The sequence below is a fragment of the Mustela putorius genome, unplaced genomic scaffold, assembly GCF_011764305.1.
Source record: "Mustela putorius furo isolate JIRA1106 unplaced genomic scaffold, ASM1176430v1.1 tig00003923_pilon_pilon_pilon, whole genome shotgun sequence".
In the NCBI taxonomy this organism is placed as follows: Eukaryota; Metazoa; Chordata; class Mammalia; order Carnivora; family Mustelidae; genus Mustela; species Mustela putorius.
This window is the reverse complement of record NW_025422068.1, coordinates 8,797,735-8,822,270: the sequence shown is the minus strand read 5'-3', so window position 1 is coordinate 8,822,270 and position 24,536 is coordinate 8,797,735. Positions and strand designations below refer to the sequence as shown.

The following is a 24,536-nucleotide window of genomic DNA, read 5'->3' as shown; positions in this document are numbered from 1 at the left end:
TGGGTGTGCCTGTCCTTGCCGACTGCCCCTGGGCCCCTCTGGGTAGGGAGGGACAAGGGGATGCTCCCTGGGTCAGAGGCACCCCTGAAACCAGAGGAACAAACCAGAGGATTTGAGGACAAAGACAGGGTTTGGAGTTAGAAAGACAGACCCAAGGCCTAGAACCGTCCAAATTGAACCTACTTGACAGTTTGTAATATGCTCCTCCCTCCATGCAGGCTAGTCACTGGACTGCATAAGCAGTCCTGTGCAGAACAGGACCGATGTGATCCATGTCCCTGTTTCCACTTGACCTATGAGGGATCTGAGGATCTTGAGCTATTAGTCACCTGCCCAGGGATGCACAGACAAGACAGGATGACAGGCCAACTGGGCCTGGGTTCTCGGAAAGCCTCCAGTCTGTCCTTCCAAATTGTTTGGCAGGGCATGGCGTCTGCTAGGCAGTGGTGATCCTGGGTGATTGGCAGGCCCATCCTCCTGGGGTGGAAACCCCATGTTCCCCCTTCCCCAGACCTCCCTGCACCTAGGGCCAGACAAGGCCATTCATGGCCCACTGCTACCCCCTTGTGGCCTCATACTGTGTATCATCAGGTCTGCAAATTCAACAAGTTTCAAGGTACACAGTGGGTGGAGTTCTCCAAGAGCTCGGGTTGGGGGCAGGAGACTTGGAGAATGAATGATGCACTTGAGATCCCAGCTGAGCCTCAAGGACTGAGAGCCTTGTGTCTCTCCGCCTCAGGCCACCCCCTTCTGAAGTGAGGGAAGCACATTTACTGAGCCCCATGGTGGTTTGACTAACCACGAGGATGATGCTCCCCTTTTCCAGATGAACCGAGGTGGAAGAGGAGGCTTACCTTACAGCGTGGGGGGAAGAGTTGAAGAAATCAGCAATGAGGGAACAAAGCAGAGGGGTGAGACTGGAAAGGCGTTAGGAGGGACAGCAGGAACCTCCCTCAGCTAGCTCAGGCCACAACCTGGGTCCCTTGTTCTGGGTTCGTCAAGGCAGAAAGGCCCGGGGCCCCACTCCAGTTGGGGTTCTCTCTCTGGTAGCCCAGATTCTCAGCCCTTTGGGGGCCAGCGATTGCTGCTGACACACTGGACCGACAGTCGAACGGAACAGAGCTGCGTTCTAGCCTCGGCTGTCCACAAGCTGTGTGTCTGGGAGCACAGGCCCTGTCCTTTCTGGGCCCCTGGGTCTCCCGGCGGGCCTCCCAACCCTCGTCCTGCCTCCACACTGCGTGTGTTCTCCTAGCGTTGATGCATCTCCGTTCACCCTGCCTGGATTGCAGCAGGTGCCATGACTCCCTAGGTCAGTCCCAGCAGTGACACTGCGCCCTCCTACTGTTCCTCCGTGAGACCGGAAAGCCCTAGGTCAGGCCCCAGCACTGACTATCTCATCTCCTACCCTGGGGCTCCTGCTGTGAACCAGGCCTCCGCTGGGTGCCTGGAGCACATTCCCAGTTAACGCTCACGAGGGAACCCAGAGGCGACTCGGAGACTGAGCCCTGAGCTCAGAACTCTGCTGTCATTGGGGGAAGCGTCCGGGTCATCTTGCCGCCCTTCCCAGCGAGGGAAACCGCAGGGCCCGGGAACGGCGGGGGCGGGGCCCGGGAACGGCGGGGGCGGGGCCCGGGCGCGGCGGGGGCGGGGCCCGGGCGCGGCGGGGGCGGGGTTTGGCGGCCGAGCACGTGAGAGGCTTCTCGGCTCAGCGTCCCCGCGCGACCAGCTGCCAGGTGCCATGGCTGCCGTAGGGCGCGGGAAGGCCGAGACGCTGGCCCTGAGGCGGCGGCTGCTAAGGTACCGAGACGGCGGCGCGGGGCGGTGCGCGCACGCACGACGCACGCACGTCCGGCGCGGAGCCCCAAGAACGCCAGCCCCGGGCCTAGAGCGCGCTCCAGCTCCCCGGCCCGCTGGCCCCCGCGGCCGCGTCCCGCACGGCGTCTTCTCCCAGCTGCCCCTATCGGCGGCCTCTGCCCGGCTGTGGGCAGCCTTTGCCCCTCGGAGGAGGCCTCTGCCCTGGCACCGGGACGCCCTCCCCCAGGGTTGGCCGGCCCCCGGGACCTCCCGGGCCTTCTCTGGCCTGGCCTGAGGGTGACCCGGGAAGGGGCTGAAAGTTCGGATGAAGGGTGGGCATGGGGTGGGGGGCGCGTCGCCCAAGAAGCCTTAGAGAAAGGCTACCCGTAACCCGAGAGGGGGACTCTCTGCGGCATTGGGGCGTGAGGCAGCCTCTGGCTAGAGCTTGGGGCTGACACCCAGCAGGGCGGCGGAGACCGTCGGGGGCAAGGACCGCTCAGCGCTGGGCGCTAGCCACCTGATGGGGGCGCCCTCCTTCACACCCATCCCAGCGAAGAAACACTGCCCAAAGGAACCCTATGGGTCCGGGGCAGCCACCTCTCCCTGGGCCTGTGCAGAAATGAGCAAGGCCATGTAGCCTTCCCAGGACTTAAACAGTTTCAATTTTAGCAGCTTCCTCCTCTCCAGCCACCGGTACAGTGGGGGCCTAGAAGCAGCGAAACACCACTGTGCCCTTCGACCTTTTGTCCCTTCCAGAACCGGGAGGGGAGGGGAGTACTGTGGTAGGTGGACTTTTCCCTTCTGGTCTTCAGAAGTGGCTGTCCACCTCTTGCTGTCCCCACAGCGATTCTTGCAGACTCTTTTACCCGGAGGATCCTATTAAGATTGTCCGGGGCCAAGGACAGTACTTATATGACGACGAGGGAGCAGAATACCTCGATTGTATCAACAATGTGGCTCATGGTTAGTATCATCCCTCAGGCTGGCTGGGAACCCGCTGAGGCTGTGAACCTGGTCCCAGGGGGGCCTGAGATTGCAGACAGGTGTGGAGAACTTGGACCGAGCTGACCAGAGGAGCCCTTTCTGGTGTGACTACTCCAGAGTTTCCAAGCAGGAGCTCTGCTAAACCACGCAGGAGTCAGAAACATGGGTCTGTAGTCCAGTCCCACATGGGACTGATGATGAGCTCAGAGAGCGTCAGTCAACCTGGCCATGACCAGGTACACAGCAGGGCCCCCAGCCAAGCGCTGGGGGATCACGGCAGGGCGTCAGCGCCAAGGACCCTCTCAGGGGTAGACAAGGAAACTGAGGTAGGGGCTGCCAGAGCTGGTGGAATGAAAGGGAGTCTGACCCAACAGACACGTTAGGGGTTGATGAAGTAGAGGTTAGAAGCGGGGGCTCTGGTCCAGGCTACCTGGGTTCATATCCCTGCTCTCCACTTACTTTACTTGGGCAAGCTCCTTAATTCTCAGTGCCTCATTTTGTTGATCTGCAAAATAGACATGATCCTATGAGCTACTCACCTCAAGGTGTTTTGGAGAAACGAGTGAGTTAATTCTGATAATTAGCTCTGAGTGTGTTTGGCCCATGGTGAGCCGCCAACACGTGTTCACCGTTATAATCCGCGGCTGTTGGCAATCAGCATTTCCTCCAGCCCCCGCTGACTTGTTGAAGTCAAGCCTGCCTGTGGACACTCCCCATATTTCCATCTTTGTCAAGCAGGCCTCAAGAAGCTTCCCTAAAAACATGAATTTTCTAGATAGGGTTTCTTCTGCCAGAATCTCAGGGACACCTTTTCCAGGTCTCCCTTTCCAGAACAGGCCTCTCTGCCCTCCCCACCTTGAGGCTTCCCTCTTCCCTCCCCATCTCTCCCCTGCAACTGCTCTTTTCCAGCTAGGTTTATGGCTTGGGGCTGGGGGAGTTCCGGTGGGACCGGCCAAGCAGAGCTGCTGTGTGACAGCGGTGGCTCTCTTCCAGTCGGACACTGCCACCCTCTCGTGGTCCGGGCTGCGCACGGACAGAACCAGATGCTCAACACCAACAGCCGCTACCTGCACGACAACATCGTGGACTACGCGCAGAGGCTGTCAGAAACCCTGCCGGAGAAGCTCTGTGTATTTTATTTCCTAAATTCTGGGTAAGTGGACTTCTGCCATCCCTTCCCCTTCTCCCTCCGCCACCCTGGGCCAGAAGGTGAGTTGGTGAAGACAGAACTGCTCACACGGGCGAAACTTTGTGTGGTAGACCCAGTGTGTGCTGGGGGAGAGGCAGCCTTGCCCCGGCTGAGCCTGTAGACCTCGGCCTGGCTCTGTTGGATCCAGTTTTCTGGTCTCTTCGTTAGGCATGCCATAACCTCTGTTCCATGATCGTCCTTGGGGCTTACCTGGGTTATAGGTTTCTTGATTTGTGCTTTAGGCGTACATTGGCACAGACACCTGGGAGGCTACAGCCAGCATCCCCTTAGGTCACTCCCTAAGGAACAGAAACATCTGAAGGAACAGAAACATTGAGGGGTCCCTCACAGAAATGCAGAATTCCTAGATGGGGGGTCATTGTCTGGAGGAGAAGTAAGGGCCCGATGAGGTCAAGCAGTGGGGGGCCCTGGGCATGCAGCAAAGGTCAGGGAAGGCTGCCCTAAAAGAGCGCTGTCAGGCACAGAGCTGATGAACAGGAAGGAAGCTGCCCACCCTTTGGAAGTGACCTCGTCAGGGTTCCTCAGCACACGGAACAGCCTGTGCAAAGGGCCTGTGCACACTTGAGGACCTGAAGGGATGATACAAGCGGACACACTCTGAGGAGTTTGTGTTTTGTTGTTTTTTTAAAAATTTTATTTATTTATTTGACAGAGAGAGATCACAAATAGGCAGAGAGACAGATAGAGAGAGAGATGAGGAGAAGCAGGCTCCCTGCTGAGCAGAGAGCCCTATGCGGGACTCGATCCCAGGCCCCTGGGATCACAACCTGAGCCGAAGGTAGAGGCTTAACCCACTGAGCCACCCAGGTGCCCCGAGGAGTTTGTTTTGATCCTGAGCTTTGGGAAAGCCATCAGAGGGTTTTAATCAGGCAAGTGATGTCACTAGGGCCGAGGAGGAGCAAGAATGGGCACGGTTAAGCACCAGTGGTGACAGGTGATGGTAGCTCACACCCGGAGTGGCAATGGAGGCAGAAGCGTCAGGCGATGATGACGTGTGCACAGAACTAGCCTAGCCTGCCTGGGAGAGCACATTCCCACAAACCCCGCCCCTTGGCACTTGGATCATAACGATAAGTGCTGGCATCATCGTTTTCCCCCTCACGCACCAGTCTCTGGTCACTTCTAGGAAGTGGAATTTCCCATCTTCGCTTTGCAGCTGAGGAAACAGTAGTTCAGAGAAAGGATCCGGGTTGCCCTGGGTCATCCACGGGGGAGAGGGCAAAACCGGAATGAGAGCATCTCCGGGATGAGTGGAGAGCTGGGCCCAGGAGCCAGAGCTTCCTGGGCTGGGACATTTGCTGGTTAACTCCACCGCACTCAGACTGGATTCCAGTGACTTCCGCGTTGCCAAATCCAATGGTCTCTTTGCCGCCCTCATCTTACTCTCTCAGCCGTCGAGCTGGCATGAGCACTCTCTGGAAACGCTCTCTTCTCTTGCTTCCAGGACGCTTTGTGCCCGGGGTTTCTGCCAGCTTCTAGGCATACCTCTGTCTCCTGTCTCCTCGGCCAAGTGCTCCTCTCTTGCTCAGGGCCCGTCCTGAGCAGCTGTCTCTCTGAGCCCTCTCCGTCCGTGATCTCCTCCATTCCTATGGGCTTACACAGCGTCTGCGTGCCGTGATTCCCGAATTTGTGTCAGGCCCAGATGCTTCCCATGTGTTCCAGCCTCAAGGTTCCAGCCGCCCACTTCTGGACCATCTCCAGCTTGATGTGTCCAAAAGGAACTGGTTGTCTTCTGCCAACACCCGCTGTGGGACCGAGGCCCTGCCTCTCCCGGGATTTCCCAGGAGGACATCCCCCTCCCACTACTGCCACCCCCGCCCGTCTCACCTCATAAAGGCGGCACCATCTACGTCTCTGCTCCAGGCAGGACCCACACATCCTCTCCCAGGCCCCCATCATGTCCCCGGGTTGTCTTCTACCTCCATCCATATGTCTGCTCTCCCCCCATCTCCTCCTACTGCATTAGCCCCACACAGCCAGAGGCTTCCTCCCCAGGTGGGAACTAAATCCTGTCCTTTCTCCAGTTAAAACTCTCCAGGGACACCTGCCTGGCTTGGTCAGTGGAGCATGTGACTCAGTCTTGGGGTTGTGAGTTCGAGCCCCACATTGGCTGTGGAGACAACCTAAGAAAATGAAATCCTCAAACAGCAAAAACCCTCTTCAGTAGCTTGGCATAGCACTGATAAGAAAACCCAGCACCTTCCAGGGCCCTGTGTGCAGGGCCCCTGAGTGTCTCCCCACTTCCTCTCCCATGCTGCCCCCAGCCTGTGCCATCTCAGTTCCCTGAGCTCACTTGAGCACTTTTCCTGCTCAAGGCCTTTGAGCGTGTTACTCACGCCACCTAGAACCTTCCCCTGGGGCCTCAGTTCAGGTGATGTCTCCCCGGAGTTTCCCTGACCCCGTATTTGGCTGGGCTGCCGTTTAACAAAACACCACCACAGACTGGGAGACCTAAGTGACACGAATGTATTTCCCCTACTTCTGCTCTCCAGTGTCTAAGAAGGAGGGGTCAGCAGCTTTGGCTTCTTTGACTCTCGCCCTGCTTTGTGACTGGCCACCTTCCTGCTGCGTCTTCCCTCCATCTTCCGCGCTTGCACACCTTGTGGTGTCTCTCCACAGCTCTTCTTAGAAGGACCCAAGTCTGACTGGCCCAGGGCCCAGGGCCCATTCTCCCAGCATCATTTGAATCACCTCTTTGAAAGCCCTGTCTCCAAATACAGTCACATTCTTCAGTGCTAGGTGTTAGCATAGGAAGTTTAGGGGACACAATTCAGCCTCTCCCACCCGTTTATCTAAAGGAAGGCCCTGTGTGGTTCTCTTGGGGGCACTTAGCAGAGTGATCATTCTTTCCTTGTTTTGGTTTTGGTTTTGGTTTTGGTTTGGCTTGGCTTTCAAGACCCACCGTAGAATGTAAGTTCCAGGAGGGCCAGGACCTGTTTGACTTACTGCTTGCACCCCACCCCCCAGCTCATTGCACAAAGAAGGCATTTGATAAAATTTTCTTTGAATGAAGTCAGATAACACACATGGCTTCCTGAGAATCTTCTTGTTGCTGGAAGGGCTCCTCGTTCCCTCCGGGTTTCTCTGTAGGACGCACATATCCAGGAGGAAACCTGTGGACAGCTGTCTGAGCAGTGCCCTCCTTTTTTGTCATAGGTCAGAAGCCAATGACCTGGCCCTGAGGCTGGCCCGCCAGTACACGGGACACTGGGACGTGGTGGTGTTAGACCAGTAAGTGCCCTTTCCAGAAGCCTGGGCTCACGACTTACTGGGGGTAGGCGAGGCTCTAGCCTTAAGTGCCTCGGGTGGGGGATGAGGGGCCTGGGCTCGTGGAGGGAAGCATGAGGACCTGGCCATAGAAACATCCCTACATGTACCAGGGGCCTCTTCCCCCCCAGGGCCTCTCTTCTGGAAGCAGAGGATGCTTTGTAAGGAAGTGAGACTTGGCCCCACAGTTTAGATATTAAAACTGTCCTGACGGCACTGAGTGTCTGCTGTGCACGGGGCGCAGGCCCAGGGCTGGATCATTACCCCACTCAGGCTTCATTATAGTTCTGTAGGAGGAAACCCACTCCCCACCCCCCACCCCCAACTTCACAGAGAAGAGCACTGAAGCCACAGAGGCCAAATGATCAGTCACCATTACCTAGCTAGTAAGCGGCCTCCCAGGAGGTCTGGCTCCCAGGCTCCCAGGCCTGTGCTGGTTCCCAGCCCTAGGACTTGGGGGGCTGTGTCACGTTGGCCTGCCCTGAGGCTCCTGAGGTGGGGAGACTGTTGTTGGGGCTGGGCCACGGAATATGGGCCACCCGGGCCTGAGCCACTCCCCACTTCTTCTTCTCAGCGCTTATCACGGTCACCTGAGCTCTCTGATCGACATCAGCCCATACAAGTTCCGAGACCTGGATGGCCAGAAGGAGTGGGTCCATGTGGTATGCACTGCCCAAGCGGGCACCAGGTCGGTGCTCCCCCCCGAGCCCGGATGACACGACGCTGTCACTCCCCACAGGCACCTCTCCCAGACACCTACCGGGGTCTTTACCGGGAGGACCATCCCAATCCAGCAGGCGCCTACGCCAGCGAGGTGCAGCGTGTGGTGAACAGCGTGCAGGAGAAGGGCAGGAAGGTAACATGTGTGCACAGTCCCCAGGAACGGAACAGCAAACACCGGGGCCCTGAGAGATCCTGGAACCAGAGCCCACCTTTGAGGAATCTAGAAGGTTTAGGTGTTCTGCAGAGAGTTTAGCTAAAGACCTGTAAAGTGGATGTGACGGGGCCAGGGGCCAGGGGCCAGGGCTGGACTGGTGTGGGCGCGAAGAGGGTCCTTGGCGGAGATGCTGCCTGATTGCAGTGAGTGGGGATTGGCACTCAGTGGCCAGGGGTGCGGGGAGGAGAGGAAAGGCATGCTGAGCAGGGGGGCGGCCTGCAGGGGTAGACCCTCACCGGTGTGGGGCCTGGCTGAGCTGGCAGGAGACAGGCCCAGAGAGGCAGGCAGGAACCCTGTGCAAGGGACCACAAGGGATATGTCGAGGGGCTGGAGGCCACCAGGAAGGACTGAAGGGTGTTCAGAGGGAGAGTGACAAGATGGGATCAAGGGGATGCCCGTGAGTGGAGCCGGCCCACCGCCGGGAGGAGGCCCCACACAGGGTATTGTGGTGGACAGGGAGCGCAGGGGCAGAGACTTGAGGGGTGTGTGCTCCAGGGGAGCCGTGGCCGGGGCCACAGCAGTGGCAGGGAGTCAGCGAGTGGTGTCAGGGCTTTCTGGAAGGCCTCCCTGATGCAGTGACAGCTGAACGCAAGATGTTCAGCCAAGACAAGCAGGCAGTGAAGCCAGAATGATGGGCAGGACCAGATCAGGGGAGCTTGGCGTGTGCGTTTCAGATGCTTAGCCTCCGCTTACAGAAAACCAGAAAAGCGAGGGCTCTAGGGGCAGCGGGGGTGGCTGGTTCCTACCCCATCAGCCCTCTCCCTGGGCCATAGTCTCTGCAGCAGGTCTGAGACATGACACAGCTTGGAGGTCATGGCTGGGAGAAATGGGATCACTGAAGGGGTTTAAACAGGACAATGATGAGTTCAGTGACTGAGCTATGGATCGCCCTGGTGGCCGCTGGATGATAGACTGACTGCAGGAGGCATCCTGTTAGGTGACATCTGCAGGAGGTTGAGGCAGGTGTGTCCAGGTGGAGGGGAGGCAGGAGGTGCACAGATGGTAGAGAGGCAGAGGCCATGCTGACCGATGGATCACAGAGCGGGGCCGAGTTTCTCTCAGTGGGGTGATGGGAGGCACCAAGTAGGAGCAGGGAAGGAACAGGCTGATGAGGGAGAAATAATCTCCCAGTCATCTGGGACGTGCTAAGTATAAGGAGTCTGGAGAATCCCATGCGTTAAGAGTTGGTTTGCAGCCCAAAAGAAAACCTGGTCACAGACTAGCTGTGATCTGGAGCCCAAAGGGGCCACACAGCAATGCTGGGGACTCGTCCTGCTAGGAGCCAGCACTGAGCCAGCACCGGCAGGATGCGTCTAGCATACCACCCAGTGTCTCCCCAGCGGTGTCCCCAGCATTCTGTCTCCTCCGCAGATCGCAGCCTTTTTTGTGGAGTCTCTGCCCAGTGTTGCAGGGCAGATCATTCCCCCGGCCGGCTACTTCCCCGAAGTGGCAGAGTGAGTAGCTGGGTGGGGGTGCCTCAGGGAGGGCAGGGCTGTCCTGGGGCTTCCCGACCTTTGTTCCAAATTCCAGCCTCAGCCTGGCCTTTTGGCCAGAATTTTGAGAAGAAATGGTGGCCCCAGGAAAGCCAGCCACCTGCCTAATGCCCCCACCTCACTGCTGTCAGAGCCAGGATTCAGAGTCCAAGACTCCCCGAGCTCCTGGTCCGATCCCAGTTACCGCAAACCCCGTCAGCCATCTGTCCTCTGCCACAGGCACATCCACAGGGCTGGAGGGCTCTTTGTCGCAGACGAGATTCAAGTGGGCTTTGGCCGAGTAGGCAAGCACTTCTGGGCCTTCCAGCTGCAGGGAGAAGACTTTGTCCCTGACATCGTCACCATGGGCAAGTCGATTGGCAATGGTCACCCGGTAGCCTGCGTGGCCACAACCCAAGCTGTGGCAAGGGCCTTTGAAGCCACCGGCGTCGAGTATTTCAACACGGTGAGTAAAGGCTCTAGGGCAAAGGAGCACTGTAGGTTCTGCTAGGCCCCACCCTGCTTGTCAGTGAGCAAAGGCCCCCGGCCTAGCACGGTGCCCGGAGCAGAGACTGCTAAAATGCTGTTGTTGGGGGTTACCGCAGGTCAGAGGAAAAAACATATGGCCTTAAAAACTAGCCTCAATCCAAAAGCTGTCACAAGAGATCGTGCCTTGTCAAGTATACAGAAAGAATACAAGAGGCTGCCCCTCCCTCCCAGCAGGGGCGACCCTGTCCGTGCCAGGCCTTGTGCCTCAGCCTACGGCAGATGTGTGCGGAGCGCCCCCTGTTCAGGTGGCGGGTGGTCTGGGAGCAGGGTTGACATTCCAGTGGGAGCTTCAAGGAGGACATGGCTTCCCGGCCTTGGGGTAGGCTAGAGAGCTTTCCCTAAGTGAAAGAGGTCCTTGTGTTGGAGGAGAAGCCTGAGAGCAGCATGTGGTCACTCACTGGTCTCGAGGGCAGTGAGGAGCCATGGAAGGGTTTTCGCTGGGGTTAGAGGAGATGTGAAATACACTCTAGAAGGATCTCAGGCGATTAGTGTGGAGAAAGAACCAGAGGTGCAGGTAAAAGAGGAGGAGGCCCAGATCTGGGCACTGGCCACAGGGAAGAAATAGGAAGGGATGGTGTTTTAGGGGAAGAAGTCCTCTCTGTGACTTCCCACAAAAAGAGCCAGTTTGAATTGGAGACAGAAACATGTCAGGATTGGGCAAGGTGGAGTTGGCAGAGAAGGTCGTGAAGTGTGAGGGCTGACAGTTAAGCAAATCCTCACTGGATGCGCAGGGGACACGCAGAGAGAGCCTCTGCCCAGCACAAGCTCCCTGTTGGGGGAAGACAGACCCACAGACACGGGATCAGGGAGGGGTGGAGAAGGGCTGGTTGGAAGGAGTGTGATGTCTGCTGTCAGAGAGCACGGGACACCACGAGGGATTGGCGGTGGGGTGGGAAGGAGAGAAGAGGTGTGGGAGGAGTAGCCCTGGGGGCAGGAGGGCTTGTGTTGTGCTGGTGAAACAGCGCCCAGTGGAGTGAGAGCCTGCTTGTTTTGTTTCTTTATCTTGACCTGAAGTTCACATAGATTACAGAAACCTCTGTCCCTGCACGGTCCTCGCTCTGTGAACCGGTTAACTGGTTACTTTGATTAACCTCACAAGCATCCAAGAAGCCATCATTTCAAGTAAAAGTTAGGCCCTGGACTGTAACCTGCATCTACCTGTATGGCTGCTTCCCCCCACCCCCGCCCTCCCATCCAGCCCGATAATCTTCTCTGGGTTCATTGTACCTTAGAGTTAGTTTTGACCCTTATAAAAAGTGTGTAATACTGTGTGTTCTCTTAGGGGCTTTGTTTTTCCACCTAACATACTACTGAGTCGTCCACATGGCTTGTCACCAAGGTGGGACTGATACTGTACCACATGAACATGCTGTCCCTTCCTGTTGATGCACTTTGGGGTTGTTCCCAGGGTTTTCACTGCTCTAAACTAATTTTACAAGTTTGTATTGTGCACGCGCAAGAGTTTTTCTCCAGGATAGACCATAAAGTGGACTTGCTGGGTCATGGTCTGTGTTCATTCCCTGTTTTTAAGAGATAGTGATGTTTGTTTTCCAAAGTAGCTCACAAGTTAACTACCGGTGGCAGATAGCGATTCTTTGGGTCGGCTTCCTCTCAAACACCTTTTACTGTTCACTGGGCAAGTGGGGTGTAGAGTAGTATCCCCTCAAATTGGAGAATGGTCTTGACATGGCGTTTCCTGGCTTCAGATTATGTGAAACATCTCTCTGTGTGGCTTTTTTTTTCCCTCTTATTTTAATGTAATTCCAGTTAACGCACAGTGTGCTATTAGTTTTAGATGTACGGTGTAGGGATTCAACACTTCATACGTCACCCAGAGCTCTTCACAAGCGCCCGCCTTCGTCCCCTTCACTGATTTTGGCCATTTCCCACCCCCTCCCCTCTGATAATCAGCAGTCTGTGATTAAGTTAAGAGTCTGTTTCTTGACTTCGCTCTCTTTTTTTTTCCCTTTGCTCATCTGTTTTGTTTCTTAAATTCCACATGAGTGAAATCATACAATATTTTGACTTTCTCGGACTTATTTTGCTTAGCCTCATACTGTCTGGTTTCATCCATGTCGTTGCAAATAGCAAGATTTTGTTCTTTTTTATAGGTGAATAATATTCCATTTCATATATATACACCACCTCTTCTTTATCTGTTCATCAGTCAGTGGACACCTGGGCTGCTTCCCTATCTTGGCTATCAGAAATAATTCTGCTGGGCGCCTGGGTGGCTCAGTGGGTTAAGCCGCTGCCTTCGGCTCAGGTCATGATCTCAGGGTCCTGGGATCGAGTCCCATATCGGGCTCTCTGCTCAGCAGGGAGTCTGCTTCCTCCTCCCTCTCTGCCTGCCTCTCCATCTACTTGTGATTTCTCTCTGTCAAATAAATAAATAAATAAAATCTTTAAAAAAAAAAAAAAAAAAAAAAAAAAAAAAAAGAAATAATTCTGCTATAGACATACGGGCGCTTGTATCGCTTTCAGTTAGCGTTCTGGTGTTCTTCTGGTAACTACCCCATAGTGTGATTGCTGGGTCATAGGGTTGCTCTATTTTTAAGACTTTGGGGAACCGCCATACTGTTTTTAGCACTCCCACCATTAGTGCATGAGGGTTCCTTTTTCTCTGCATCCCTATCAACACCTGTTTCTTGGGTTGATTTTAGCCGTTCCGACAGGTGGGAGGAGACACCTGCTGTAGTGTTGATTTGCTTTTCTCTGATGAAGAGTGATGTTGAGCATCTGTGCATGTGTCTGCTGGCCATCTGGATGTCTTCCCTAGAGAAATGGCTTCTGCCCATTTTTAAATTGGATCATTTGTTTTTGGGGTGTTGAGTTTTATAAGTTCTGTATCTATTTTGGATATCTTCGCATATTTATTGGCCATATGTTTCCTCTTCTGTGAAATGCCTGTTTTTGCTTTTGCCCATTTTTTGATTGAATTACTAGAGCTTTTCTTATTTATTTGTGGGAGTTTTGTGTTCCTCCGTATATGCATTTGTTTATGTGTGTGTGTGTGTATACAGAGGAACGCATGCATGCACACACACACATACATACACATATTTTTTTTTTAAGATTTATTTATTTATTTGACAGACAGAAATCACAAGTAGGCAGAGAGGCAGGCAGAGAGAGAGGAGGGAGCAGGCTCCCCGCTAAGCAGAGAACCCGACACAGGGCTCGATACCAGGACCCCAGGATCGTGACCTGAGCCAAAGGCAGAGGCCCAACCCACTGAGCCACCCAGGCGCCCCATACACACACATATTCTTGATTTTAGTCCTTTGTTGATTGTGTAGGTTGGATCCCTCAATTTTAAGGGGATTCTAAGGTCAAAATAGTGAGGACCGGGGCACGTGGGTGACTCAATCAGTTAAGTGTCCCACTCTGGATCTCAGCTCAGGTCTTGATCTCAGGGTCATGAGTTGAAGCCCCGCATTGGGCTTCAAGCTGGGAATAGAGCCTACTTTAAAAAAAAAAAAAAGTATAAGGACCACTGCATTATTCACTTCTAAGTTTTTTAGATTTTTTTTTATTGTTAACTTCTGACTAATGACACTGAGGTCAAAGGTCATGTCTTACACGCTACTTATTCTGTGAAATGTGTTGAGGTGATTTGTTACTTGATTATTCTACATGTTCTTAAGAAAAATGTATATTCCCTAAATGCAGAACTCTGTGAAATATCTCTTAGGTCAAGCTTGTTAATTGCGTTGTTTGAATCTTCTGTATTATTGCTGGGAATTTTTTCTAAATAACCTATTAATAACTGAGAGCTGTGCATAGAGATCTCACAATGATGAGAAACTGATCAGTTTTTCCTTGTAACACTGTCAATTTTTTTTTTTAAGATTTTATTTATTTATTTGACAGAGATCACAGGTAGGTAGAGAGGCTGGCAGAGAGAGAGAGAGAGAGAAGCAGGCTCCCTGCCGAGCAGAGAGCCCGATGTGGGACTCGATCCCAGGATCCTGAGATCATAACCTGAGCCGAAGGCAGCGGCTTAACCCACTGAGCCACCCAGGCGCCCCAACACTGTCAATTTTTGCTTTATTTCATATATATTGATGATATACATATTTTTTATTTCTGTATGTTCATTGGGAATTGAATTTTTTTTTTTTTAAGATTTTAAGTAATGTCTCAGTCACTACCACTGAAATCAAGAGTCATATGCTCCCCTTCCTGAGGTAGCCAGGCAACCTGGGAATTGAATCTTTTTTTTTTTTTAAGATTTTATTTATTTATTTGACAGATAGAGATCACAAGTATGCAGAGAAGCAGGTAGAGACAGAGAGACAGAGAGGAAGAAGCAGGCTCCTTGCTGAGCAGAGAGCCCCATGTGGGGCTCAATCCCAGGACCCTGAGATCATGACCTGAGCCAAAGGCAGAGACTTAACCCACTGAGACACCCAAGCACCCCATGAATCTTTATATATATTTTTTAAAGATTTTATTTATTTATTTGAGAAAAAGAGAGACAGCATGAGCAGAGGGAGAAGGGACAACCAGACTCCCCGCTAAGCAGGGAGCCCAATGCAGGGCTCAATCCCAGGACCCTGGACTCATGACCTGAGCCGAAGGCAGACACTTAACAACTGAGCCACCCAGGTGCCTCTTGAATCGGGCTCAAATAAATAAATAAAATAAAATAAAATAAATAATAATAATAATTAAATAAATAAATAATATGAATAATAATGAATAATTAAATAAATCTTTTTAAAAGTGTATCATACTTTTTTGTCTCTTTTAATCCTTCCTATTTTATTTTAGTGTCTGTATTAAAAGTATTTCATCCTGGGCTGCTGGGTGGTTCAGTGGGTTAAGCATTTGTTGGTTAAGCGTCTGCCTTTGGCTCAGGTCATGATCCCAGGGTCCTGGGATTGAGCCCCACATCCGGCACCCTGCTCAGTGGAGCCTGCTTCTTCTCCCTCTCCCTCTCTCCCTGCTTATGTTCTCTCTCTCTGTCAAATGAATAAATAAGTAATATCTACCCCCCAAAAAAGTATTTCATCCCAGATATTTTCAGTGCAAGCCTTTATATTGCCTTCTGAAATCTTGCTTGCCTAGGAATATTTTTATCAGGGCCTCATATTTAAATATTTTAGCTAAATATAAAATCTAGGTCCTCTGTTCCTCCAACACATTAAAAGTATATTCCATTGTCACCCTACATGTAGTATTGATGTAGAACAAGCTGAAACCATCCATTCTTTTTCAGTTGAAATATAATTTACATACCCATATAATTCACTCTTTTAAAAATGAAGTCAGGGGGCGCCTGGGTGGCTCAGTCGTTAAGCATCTGCCTTCGGCTCATGTCATGATCCTGGGGTCCTGGGATCGAGCCCCGCATCTGGCTCCCTGTTTGGCGGGGAGCCTGCTTCTCCCTCTCCCACTCCCACTGCTTGTGTTCCCTCTCTCGCTGTGTCTGTTTCTGTCAAATAAATAAAATCTTTAAAAAAAAAACAACAACAACAATAAAAATGAAGTCAGGGCACCTGGCTGGCTCAGTCGGAAGAGTATGCGACTCTCGATCTCAGGGTCGCGAATTCGAGCCTCAGGTTGTGTGTAGCGATGACTTCAACACATAAATAAATAAGCTTTAAATACAAATCCAGTGGGTTCAAATTCACGTGCAAATCAGTGGTGTTTGGTGTACTCACCAAGTTGTGCAACCACCACTACCACTACTGTCTTAATTCTGGAACATTTTCATCACCGAAAATGCAGCCCCATTAGCAGTCACCCCCCCACCACCTTCTCTCTGTAAGTCCTGGTAGTCACCTTCTTTCTGTCTTGATGGATTTACCTATTCTTGACATTTCATATAAATGGAATTACAAAGTGGCCTTCAGTGTCTGACTTCTGTCATGTAGCCCTAATACGTTCAAGGCTCATCCATGTTCCAGCATGAATCAGTACTTCCTTCTTTCTTAGGGATGAATGGTATTCCCATTGTATGAATGTGCCACATTTCACTTATCCCTTCTTCACTTAGTGAACTGTTGGTTGTTTCCCCATCTTGGCTATTATGAATAATGCTGCAGTAAACATTTGCATATGTGTGTTTGTTTGGACATGTATTTTCTGCTCTACTGAGTATATCCCTGTGAATGGAATCGCCAGATCATATGGCAACCCTAGGCTTAACTTCCTGAGGATTGACAGACTTTTTTCAAGTAGCTGTACCACTTGACGTGCCCACCAACCATGTACCCTCGTATGCTCCAACTCCTCTGTATCCTCTCCAGCATTTGTAAGTTCCTGTCTTTTATTATAGCCACCCCAGTGAGCACAAAATAGTATCTCATTGTGATTTGTGTTTCCCTCATGGCTAGTGAGGTTGAGCATCTTTTTATGTGGTTATTGACTGTTCACATGTTCTTTGGAAAATGTTACTCACATCCTTTGCCCATTTTTTAAAAATTTGACAGAGATCACAGGTAGAGAGGCAGGCAGAGAGAGAGGAGCAAGCAGTCTCCCCGTGGAGCAGAGACCCCATGTGGGACTCGATCCCAGGACCCTGGGATCATGACCTGAGCCAAAGGCAGAGGCTTTAATCCACTGAGCCACCCAGGCGTCCCACCCATTTTTTAAATTGGGTTACTTGTCTCTTTTTGCTGAGTTGTAAGAGTTCTTTATCAGTATTAATCCTTATCAAAGAGATAATTTGGAAATATTTTCTCCCATTTCTGAGTTGTCTTTTCACTTTCTTCATAGTCTCCTCTGAAGCGCAACAAAGCTCCTCTTGTTGGAGGCCAATTTATTTCTTCTTTGCTTGCTAGTGCTTTGGAGTCTTATCTAACAAACCACTGCCTAATCTAAGGTCGTGAAGATTTACACCTTTGCCTTCTTTTACGGATTTTCTAATTTTAGCTCTTAAATTTGAGTCTTTCGTTTATTTGGACCTAATATTTTGCATATGGATGGGATGGGGGTAACTTGACTCACTTGTGTGTGGATGTCCGTTTGTCCCAACACCATTTGCTGAGAAGACTGTTTTATGCCATTGAATGGTCTTGGCACCTTGTAGAAGTTGACTAGCAACAAAAGCTAAAATAAGCAAATTGGATTATATCAAATTAAAAAGCTCTTTTGTACAGAGAAGGAAACTATCAATAAAACAAAAGGCAACATACTGAATGGGGGAAGATATTTGCAAATCAGACATCTAGTAAGGGGTTAATATCCAAAATATATACAGAACTTACACAACGTAGGGTGCCTGGGTAGCTCAGTTGGTTAAGCAACTGACTTTGGTTCAGGTCATGATCCCGGAGTGCCAGGATCGAGTCCCGCATCAGGCTCCCATCTCCACGGGGAGTCTGCTGCTCCCTCTGACCTTCTTCCTCTGACCATGCTCTGTCATTCTCTCAGATAGATAAATACAATCTTAAAAAAAAAAAACTTACACAACATTAAAAAAAAGAACAAAACAAAAAACCAGTTGAGGGCGCCTGGGTGGCTCAGTGGGTTAAAGCCGCTGCCTTCGGCTCAGGTCATGGTCTCAGGGTCCTGGGATCAAGTCCCACATCGGGCTCTCTGCTCAGCAGGGAGCCTGCTTCCCCTCTCTCTCTCTGCCTGCCTCTCTGCCTACTTGTGATCTCTTGTCTGTCAAATAAATAAATAAAATGTTAAAAAAAAAAACAGTTGAAAAATGGACAGAAGACTTGAACAGATGTTTTTCCAAGGAAGACATACAGATGGTCAACAAACGTATGAAGAGATACTAAACATCACTCATCATCAGGGAGTTGCAGATCAAAACCACAGTGAGATCGCTGCCCACACCTGCCAGAATGGCTGTTGTCGGAAAGAGAAAAAATAACAGGTGTGGGCAAGGATGTGGAGAAAAGGGAGCCCTCATGCACTCACCATTGGTGAGAAGGTACCTTGGTGCAGCCACTATGGAAAACAGTGCAGAGGTTCCTGAAAAAGTTAAAGTAGAACTTTAACTTTTGATAAACATATGACCAGCAATTCCACTTCTAGCAAGTTATCTGAAGAAAAGTAAAAGCAATCGGAAAAGACCTATGCCCTGCTGTGTTCATTGCGACATTATTTCCAAGAGCCATGATACAGAAGCAGCCCATCTCCAGGTTGATGAATGGATAAAGGTGTGTGTGTGTGTGTGTGTGTGTGTGTGTGTGTGTGTGTGTGTTTGGTGGCAGAGCTATGCAAAAGGAATGAAATCTTGCCATTTATAACAGCATGGAGGTCATGTTGGTGGAGATGGAGATGGAGATCATGATGCTAAGTGAAGTAAGCCAGTCAGAGAAAGACAAATACAGCAGGATTTCACACTTGTGTGGAATCTAAAAAATAAGTGATACAGAGTTTTCTAAGTTCTTTTATATTTTGGGTGTTAACTCCTTATGAGACATTATTTGCCTGTCTTCTCCCATTTGGTAAATTGCCTTTTCGTTTTGTTGATGATTTCCTTCACGGTGCTAAAGTTTTTCAGTTCGATATAGTCCCAGTTGTTTGTTTTTGTTTTGTTGTCCAGAAAGGTATTGCTAAAACAAATGTCCAAGAGGTTACTGCCTATTTTCTTCCAGGAGTTTTATGGTTTTAGGTCTTACATTTAAGTCTTTAATTCATTTTGAGCTTTATTTTATATAGGATATAAGAAAGTGGTCCATTTTCTCTAACACCATTTATTGAAGAGATTGTCTTTTCACCATTGTATATTCTTGCCACCTTTGTTGTAGATTAATTGGCCATGTAAGTGTGATTTTATTTCTGGGCTCTCTCTTCTGATCATCTATGTATTTGGTTTTGTGCTAGAACCATACTGATTACTGTAATTGGTAGTATAGCTTGAAACCTGGCAGCATGATACTCCCAGCTTTGTTCCTCTTTCTCAAGGTTGCATGCAAATTTTGTGGTTCCATGCAAATTTTAGAATTATTTGTCCCAGTTCTCTGAGAAATGTCATTGGGTATTTTGAAATCTATAGATTGCTTTTGGTACTATGGACTTTTAATAATATTAATTGCGCCAATCCATGAAGACAGTATTTCTTACCATTGATTCATGTCATCTTCAATTTCTTTCATCCTTGTCTTACAGTTTTGCAAAAATTTGTTCCTAGTTAGTTTATTCTTTTTGATGCAATTGTAAATGGGATAGTTTCCTTAATTTCTGCAATAGTTTGTTACTAGTAGGTGAAAACACAACAGGGGCATTCAATACCCAACTCTTGGTTTTGGCTGCGGTCATGATTTCAGGGTTGTGGGATTGAGCCCCACATTAGGCTCTGGGCTCTGCGGGGAGTCTGCTTAAGATTCCCCCTCCCCTTCCCTCTTTCTCTCCCACTCTCTAAAATAAATAAATAAATATTTTAAAAAACAACAACAACAACAGATTTCTGTGCTTTTTGTGTCCTGCAACTTTACTGAATTCCTTTAAACTAATAGTTTATGGGTGCTGGCTTTATACTTTTCTATATTGTAGTAGCTCATCTGTGAATAGTGACAGTTTTACTTCTTCCTTTCCAATTTGGATGCCTTTTATTTCCTTTTCTTGCCCCGTCGCTGCGGCTAGGACCTGTAGTACTGTGTTCAGTAAAAGTGGCAAGGGTGGGCATTCCGGTCTTGTTCCTGATCTTGAGAAAAAGCTTTCAACTTTTCATTGTTAAGGATGTTGTTAGCAGTGGGTTTGTCTAGGTGGCTTTTACTATGTTTATTATATTTATTTATATTTATTATGTTCCATCTATACCCACCTTTTTTAGAGTTTTTATCATGAATGGATTTTGAATTTTGTCAAATGCTTTTTCATCTACTGAGCTGACTGGATGATTTTATTCTTTGTCTTGTTAACGTGGTGTATCACATGGAATGACTTGCAGATGTTGGCCCATCCTTGCATCCTGGGAATACGTCCCATTTGATCATGGTGTTGGATCGTTTTGATGTGTTAGCTGAATTTGCTTTACTAATATTTCATTGAGGATTTTTGCATCTGTGTTCATCAGGGATACTGACTTGTAATTTTTTTTTTTTTACTATGTCTTTGATTTTAGGTATCACAATAATCCTGGCCTCATAAGTAAGTTTGGAAGCATTCCTTCCCTATCAGTTTTTTGGAATAAATTGAAATTTTGGGAAGGATAGGTGTTAACTCTATAAATGTTTGGTAGAGGGACACCTGGGTGGCTCAGTTGGTTAAGTGTCTGCCTTCAGCTTAGGTCATGATCCCAGGGTCCTGGATTGGGTCCCACATCGGGCTCCTTGCTCAGTAAGAAGCCTTCCTCTCCCTCTGCCTGCTGCTCCCCCTGCTTGTGCGCGCACATGTGCTTTCTCTCTCCCTCTCTTTCCCTCTCTGTCAAATAAATAAAATCTTTAAAAATAAATAAATAAAAATAAAAGTTTGGTAGCATTCACCTGTGAAGCTGTCTGGTCTTGGACTTTTGGTTTGGGGGAGTTTGGGGATTACTGATTGAATTTTGTTACTAGTAATAATCTGTTTAGGTTTTCTGCTTCTTTCTGGTTTAGTTGTGGAAGATTGGATGTTTCTAGGAATGTATCCATTTCTTCTAGGTTGTCCAGTTAATTGGCATATAATTGTTCATGAAAATCTTTTATGACCCTTTGTATTTCTGTGGTGTCAGCTGTAACTTCTCTTTTTTTTTTTTTTTAAAGACTTTATTTATTTAAAGTAGGCAGAGACACAGGCAGAGAGAAAGAGCAAGGGAAACAGGCTCCCTGCTGAGCAGAGAGCCCGATTCCGAGGACCCCGGGATCATGACCCGAGCCAAAAGCAGAGGCTTTAACCCACTGAGCCATCCAGGTGCCCAGCTATAACTTCTCTTTCACTTCTAGTTTTATTTGGTCCTCTCTCTTTTTTCTTGACAAGTCTGGCTATAGATCTTTCAATTTTGTTTATTTTTTTGAGAACCTGCTCTTAATTTCATTGATCTTTTTTTTTTTTAATTTTATTTATTTATCAGGGAGAGAGAGGGGAAGAGAGCGAGCACAGGCAGACAGAATGGCAGGCAGAGACAGAGGGAGAAGCAGGCTCCCTGCTGAGCAAGGAGCCCGATGTGGGACTCGATCCCAGGACTCTGGGATCATGATCTGAGCTGAAGGCAGCTGCTTAACCAACTAAGCCACCCAGGCGTCCCAAGAAACGGGAAAAATCTTAAATCAACAATCTAACCTCATACCTAAAGGAATGAGGGGAAGAAAAAAAAAAGAACAAAGACCAAAGTTAGTAGAAGAAAGAAAATAAAGATCAGAGTGGAAGTAAAAAAAATAGAGATTAAAAAGAAAAGGAAGGGGGAGTCTGCTTCCTCCTCTCTCTCTGCCTGCTTCTCTGCCTATTTGTGATCTGTCTGTCAAATAAATAAAAATAAAATCTAAAAAAAAAAAGTCTTTACCTCTAAGAAGACTCTGACGCCCCTGTGCTCATCCTAGGCCTCCTGGCCTTCTGATCCTTTGGGTGGCTCAGTTGGTTAAGCAGCTGCCTTCAGCTCAGATCATGATCCCAGAGTCCTGGGATCGAGTCCCACATCGGGCTCCTTGCTCAGCAGGGAGCCTGCTTCTCCCTCTGCCTCTACCTGCCACTCTGTCTGCCTGTGCTCACTCTCGCTCCTCTCTCTCTGACAAATAAATAAATAAAATCTTAAAAAAAGAAAAAAAGATTCTTCCCGTTTCTTGATATGATTCTGTGTCACTATATACTTCCCTCCTAGAACTTCTGTTGCTGCTTCTCATAGATTCTGGACCATTGTATTTTCATTTTTGTCTCAAGGTGTTTTTTTATTTCCTCTTTGATTTATTCATTGACCCATTGGTTGTTTAACAGCATCTTGTTTAACCTCCATGTGTTTGTGTTTCTTCCCATTCTTTTATTTTAACTGATTCTACTTTCATACTGTTGTGGTTGGAAAAGATACTTGTAACTTCATTCATCTTAAAATTATTGAGACTTGTTTTATGGCCTTTTTTATGATCTGTACTAGAGAGTGTTCCATGTTCCCTTTAGAAAAATGTGTATTGTGCTGTTTTTTGGTGGAATATTCTGAATGTTCTATTATGTCCATGTGGTCTAATGTGTCATTCAAGCCCAGTGATTCCTTAGTTTCTGGCTAGATGATCTGTCCACTGGAGTGAGTGGGGTGTTAAAGTCCACCTACTATTACTGTATGACCGGCAGTCTCTCCCTTTGCATATGTTAATATTTGCTTTATAGGGTGCCTGGGTGGCTCAGTGGGTTAAGCCACTGCCTTCGGCTCAGGTCATGATCTCAGGGTCCTTGGGATCGAGTCCCACATCGGGCTCTCTGCTCAGCAGGGAGCCTGCTTCCTCCTCTCTCTCTGCCTGCCTCTGCCTACTTGTGATCTCTCTCTGTCAAGTAAATAAATAAAATCTTTAAAAAAAAAAATATTTGCTTTATATATTTAGGTGCACCTCTGTTGGAAGCATAAATATTTACAAGTGTTTTATCTTCTTATTGGATTGATCCCTTCATTATATAATGCCCTTCTTTGTCTCTAATTACAGTTTTTGTTTTTAAGTTTATTTTATCTGGGGCGCCTGGGGGGCTCAGTTGGTTAAGTGTCTGCCTTCCGCTCAGGTCATGATCTCACGGTGCTGGAACCGAGCCCCATGTCAGGCTTCAGCGGGAAGCTTGCTTCCTCCTCTCCCTCTGCCCCTCCCCCTGCTCATGCTCACAGTCTCTCTCTCTCTCTCAAATAAATAAATAAAATCTTTATTTTCTAAATAAAGAGATTTTATTTATGTATTCCAGAGAGAGACAGAAGCCCAGAGAGCAGCAGGGAACCCGATGTGGGACTTGATCCAATCAAAAGACACAGGGTACCCACCATGCCACCAAGGTCATGGCCTTGGGCAATGCTGGGCTCTCACTCTCTCCCTAATTCTGTGTGTGTCATGCATTTTTCTTTCAAAATTGGTATCTTTCATGTTGAGCCAGCCGTAGAATATAGAAATAAATCTCCGCCAAAAAAAATTGTTTTTAAATATAAAAATCTCAAAAATCAAAACCTATAAAACTATATATATAATTGTGTATATTTTATAAAATTATATATATTATATGTGTGTGTGTGTGTGTGTGAATCCCTATCCCTTCCTGAAGGTGCCTTTCAGGGGAAAGCAGTTCATTTTCTTCCTTTCACCCTTAGCCCTCTTCATGTTTTTGTCTTTGTTTTTTTTTTTAAGATTTTATATATTTACTTGACAGACCGAGATCACAAGTAGGCAGAGAGGCTGGCAGAGAGAGGAGGAAGTAGGCTCCCTGCTGAGCAGAGAGCCCGATGTGTGGCTGATCCCAGGACCCTGAGATCATGACCTGAGCAGAAGGCAGAAGCTTAACCCACTGAGTCACTCAGGCACCTCCCCCCTTCATGTTTTTAAAATAAACTTTTAAAAAGGAAAAAAAGTAACTCCTCCTATTTCTTTTTTTTTTAGTTAGAGTTGAAACATTCCTCAGACCAGGTGTTGATATTGGAGGCCCCCTCCCCCACCCACCCCCACCCCAGGTCAGTCCCCTTGGCCTCTGCTCCTCCTGTCTCCTCCCCACTGCCTTGCTCAGCTCCCCTACAGCCCCTCCCACTCCCCATCCCGGGACTGGTCTTGGGTTTCCCACCGTTTAAGAGGACATTGAAACTGAGAACAAAACAAAAAAATGTATGGCAATTTTTACCTTTTATTGCTTGTTTTTAACTTCACAAATGATAACAAAATCTCAAAAAAAAAAAAGGCAACTACCCTGTGTCTTTTGATTGGATCATTTATTCTGTTTACATTTATAGTAATTATTGATAGGTATGTATTTACTGACATTTTGTTTGCTGTGTTCTGGTTGTTTTTCCAATTCTATTCCTTTTTCTTTACTCTCTTCCCTTGTGAGTTGATGACTTTTTAGTGTTATGTTTAGATTCCTGTCTGTTTATTTTTTGTGTATCTATTCCAGGGTTTGGGTTTGTGGTTACCATGAGGTTCATGTATAACAATCTGTGTATAGCAGTCTATTTTCAGTTGGTGGTTAAGTTCAGATTCATTCTAAAAATACCACATTTGGGGGCACCTGGGTGGCTCAGTCAGTTAAGTGTCTACCTTTGGATCAGGTCAAGATCTCCAGGTCCTGGGATTGATTCCTGCACCAGGCTCCCTGCTCAACAGGGACTCTGCTTATCCCTCTGTACCTCCCCACCCCTACTCCTGTGCTCATTCTTGCTCTGTCTAGCCCTCTCACCCTCTCCCCTTCCGTCCCTTCCTCCTTCTCCCTCTCAAATAAATAAAATCTTTCATAAATAAATAAATCCCCACCCCCCACACACATACAT

The 24,536-nt window shown here is 48.7% G+C and overlaps 1 protein-coding gene across 3 annotated transcripts in view; it reads left to right on the top strand.

Moving 5' to 3' along the window:
* Positions 1-1,676: 1,676 nt before the first annotated feature.
* The window catches only part of PHYKPL (5-phosphohydroxy-L-lysine phospho-lyase), a 36,612-nt gene continuing 13,752 nt past the window's right edge, over positions 1,677-24,536 (top strand). For 2 of the 3 annotated variants that reach the window (XM_004759033.3, XM_004759032.3), the window contains exons 1-8: positions 1,677-1,797; positions 2,639-2,757; positions 3,772-3,931; positions 7,145-7,219; positions 7,830-7,917; positions 7,995-8,111; positions 9,564-9,646; positions 9,905-10,130. In XM_004759033.3, the coding sequence (XP_004759090.1) occupies positions 1,739-1,797; positions 2,639-2,757; positions 3,772-3,931; positions 7,145-7,219; positions 7,830-7,917; positions 7,995-8,111; positions 9,564-9,646; positions 9,905-10,130 (927 nt within the window). In that variant the 5' untranslated portion in view covers positions 1,677-1,738. The remainder of the gene's footprint in view (positions 1,798-2,638; positions 2,758-3,771; positions 3,932-7,144; positions 7,220-7,829; positions 7,918-7,994; positions 8,112-9,563; positions 9,647-9,904; positions 10,131-24,536) is intronic. The other variant, XM_004759034.3, reaches the window with a different exon arrangement.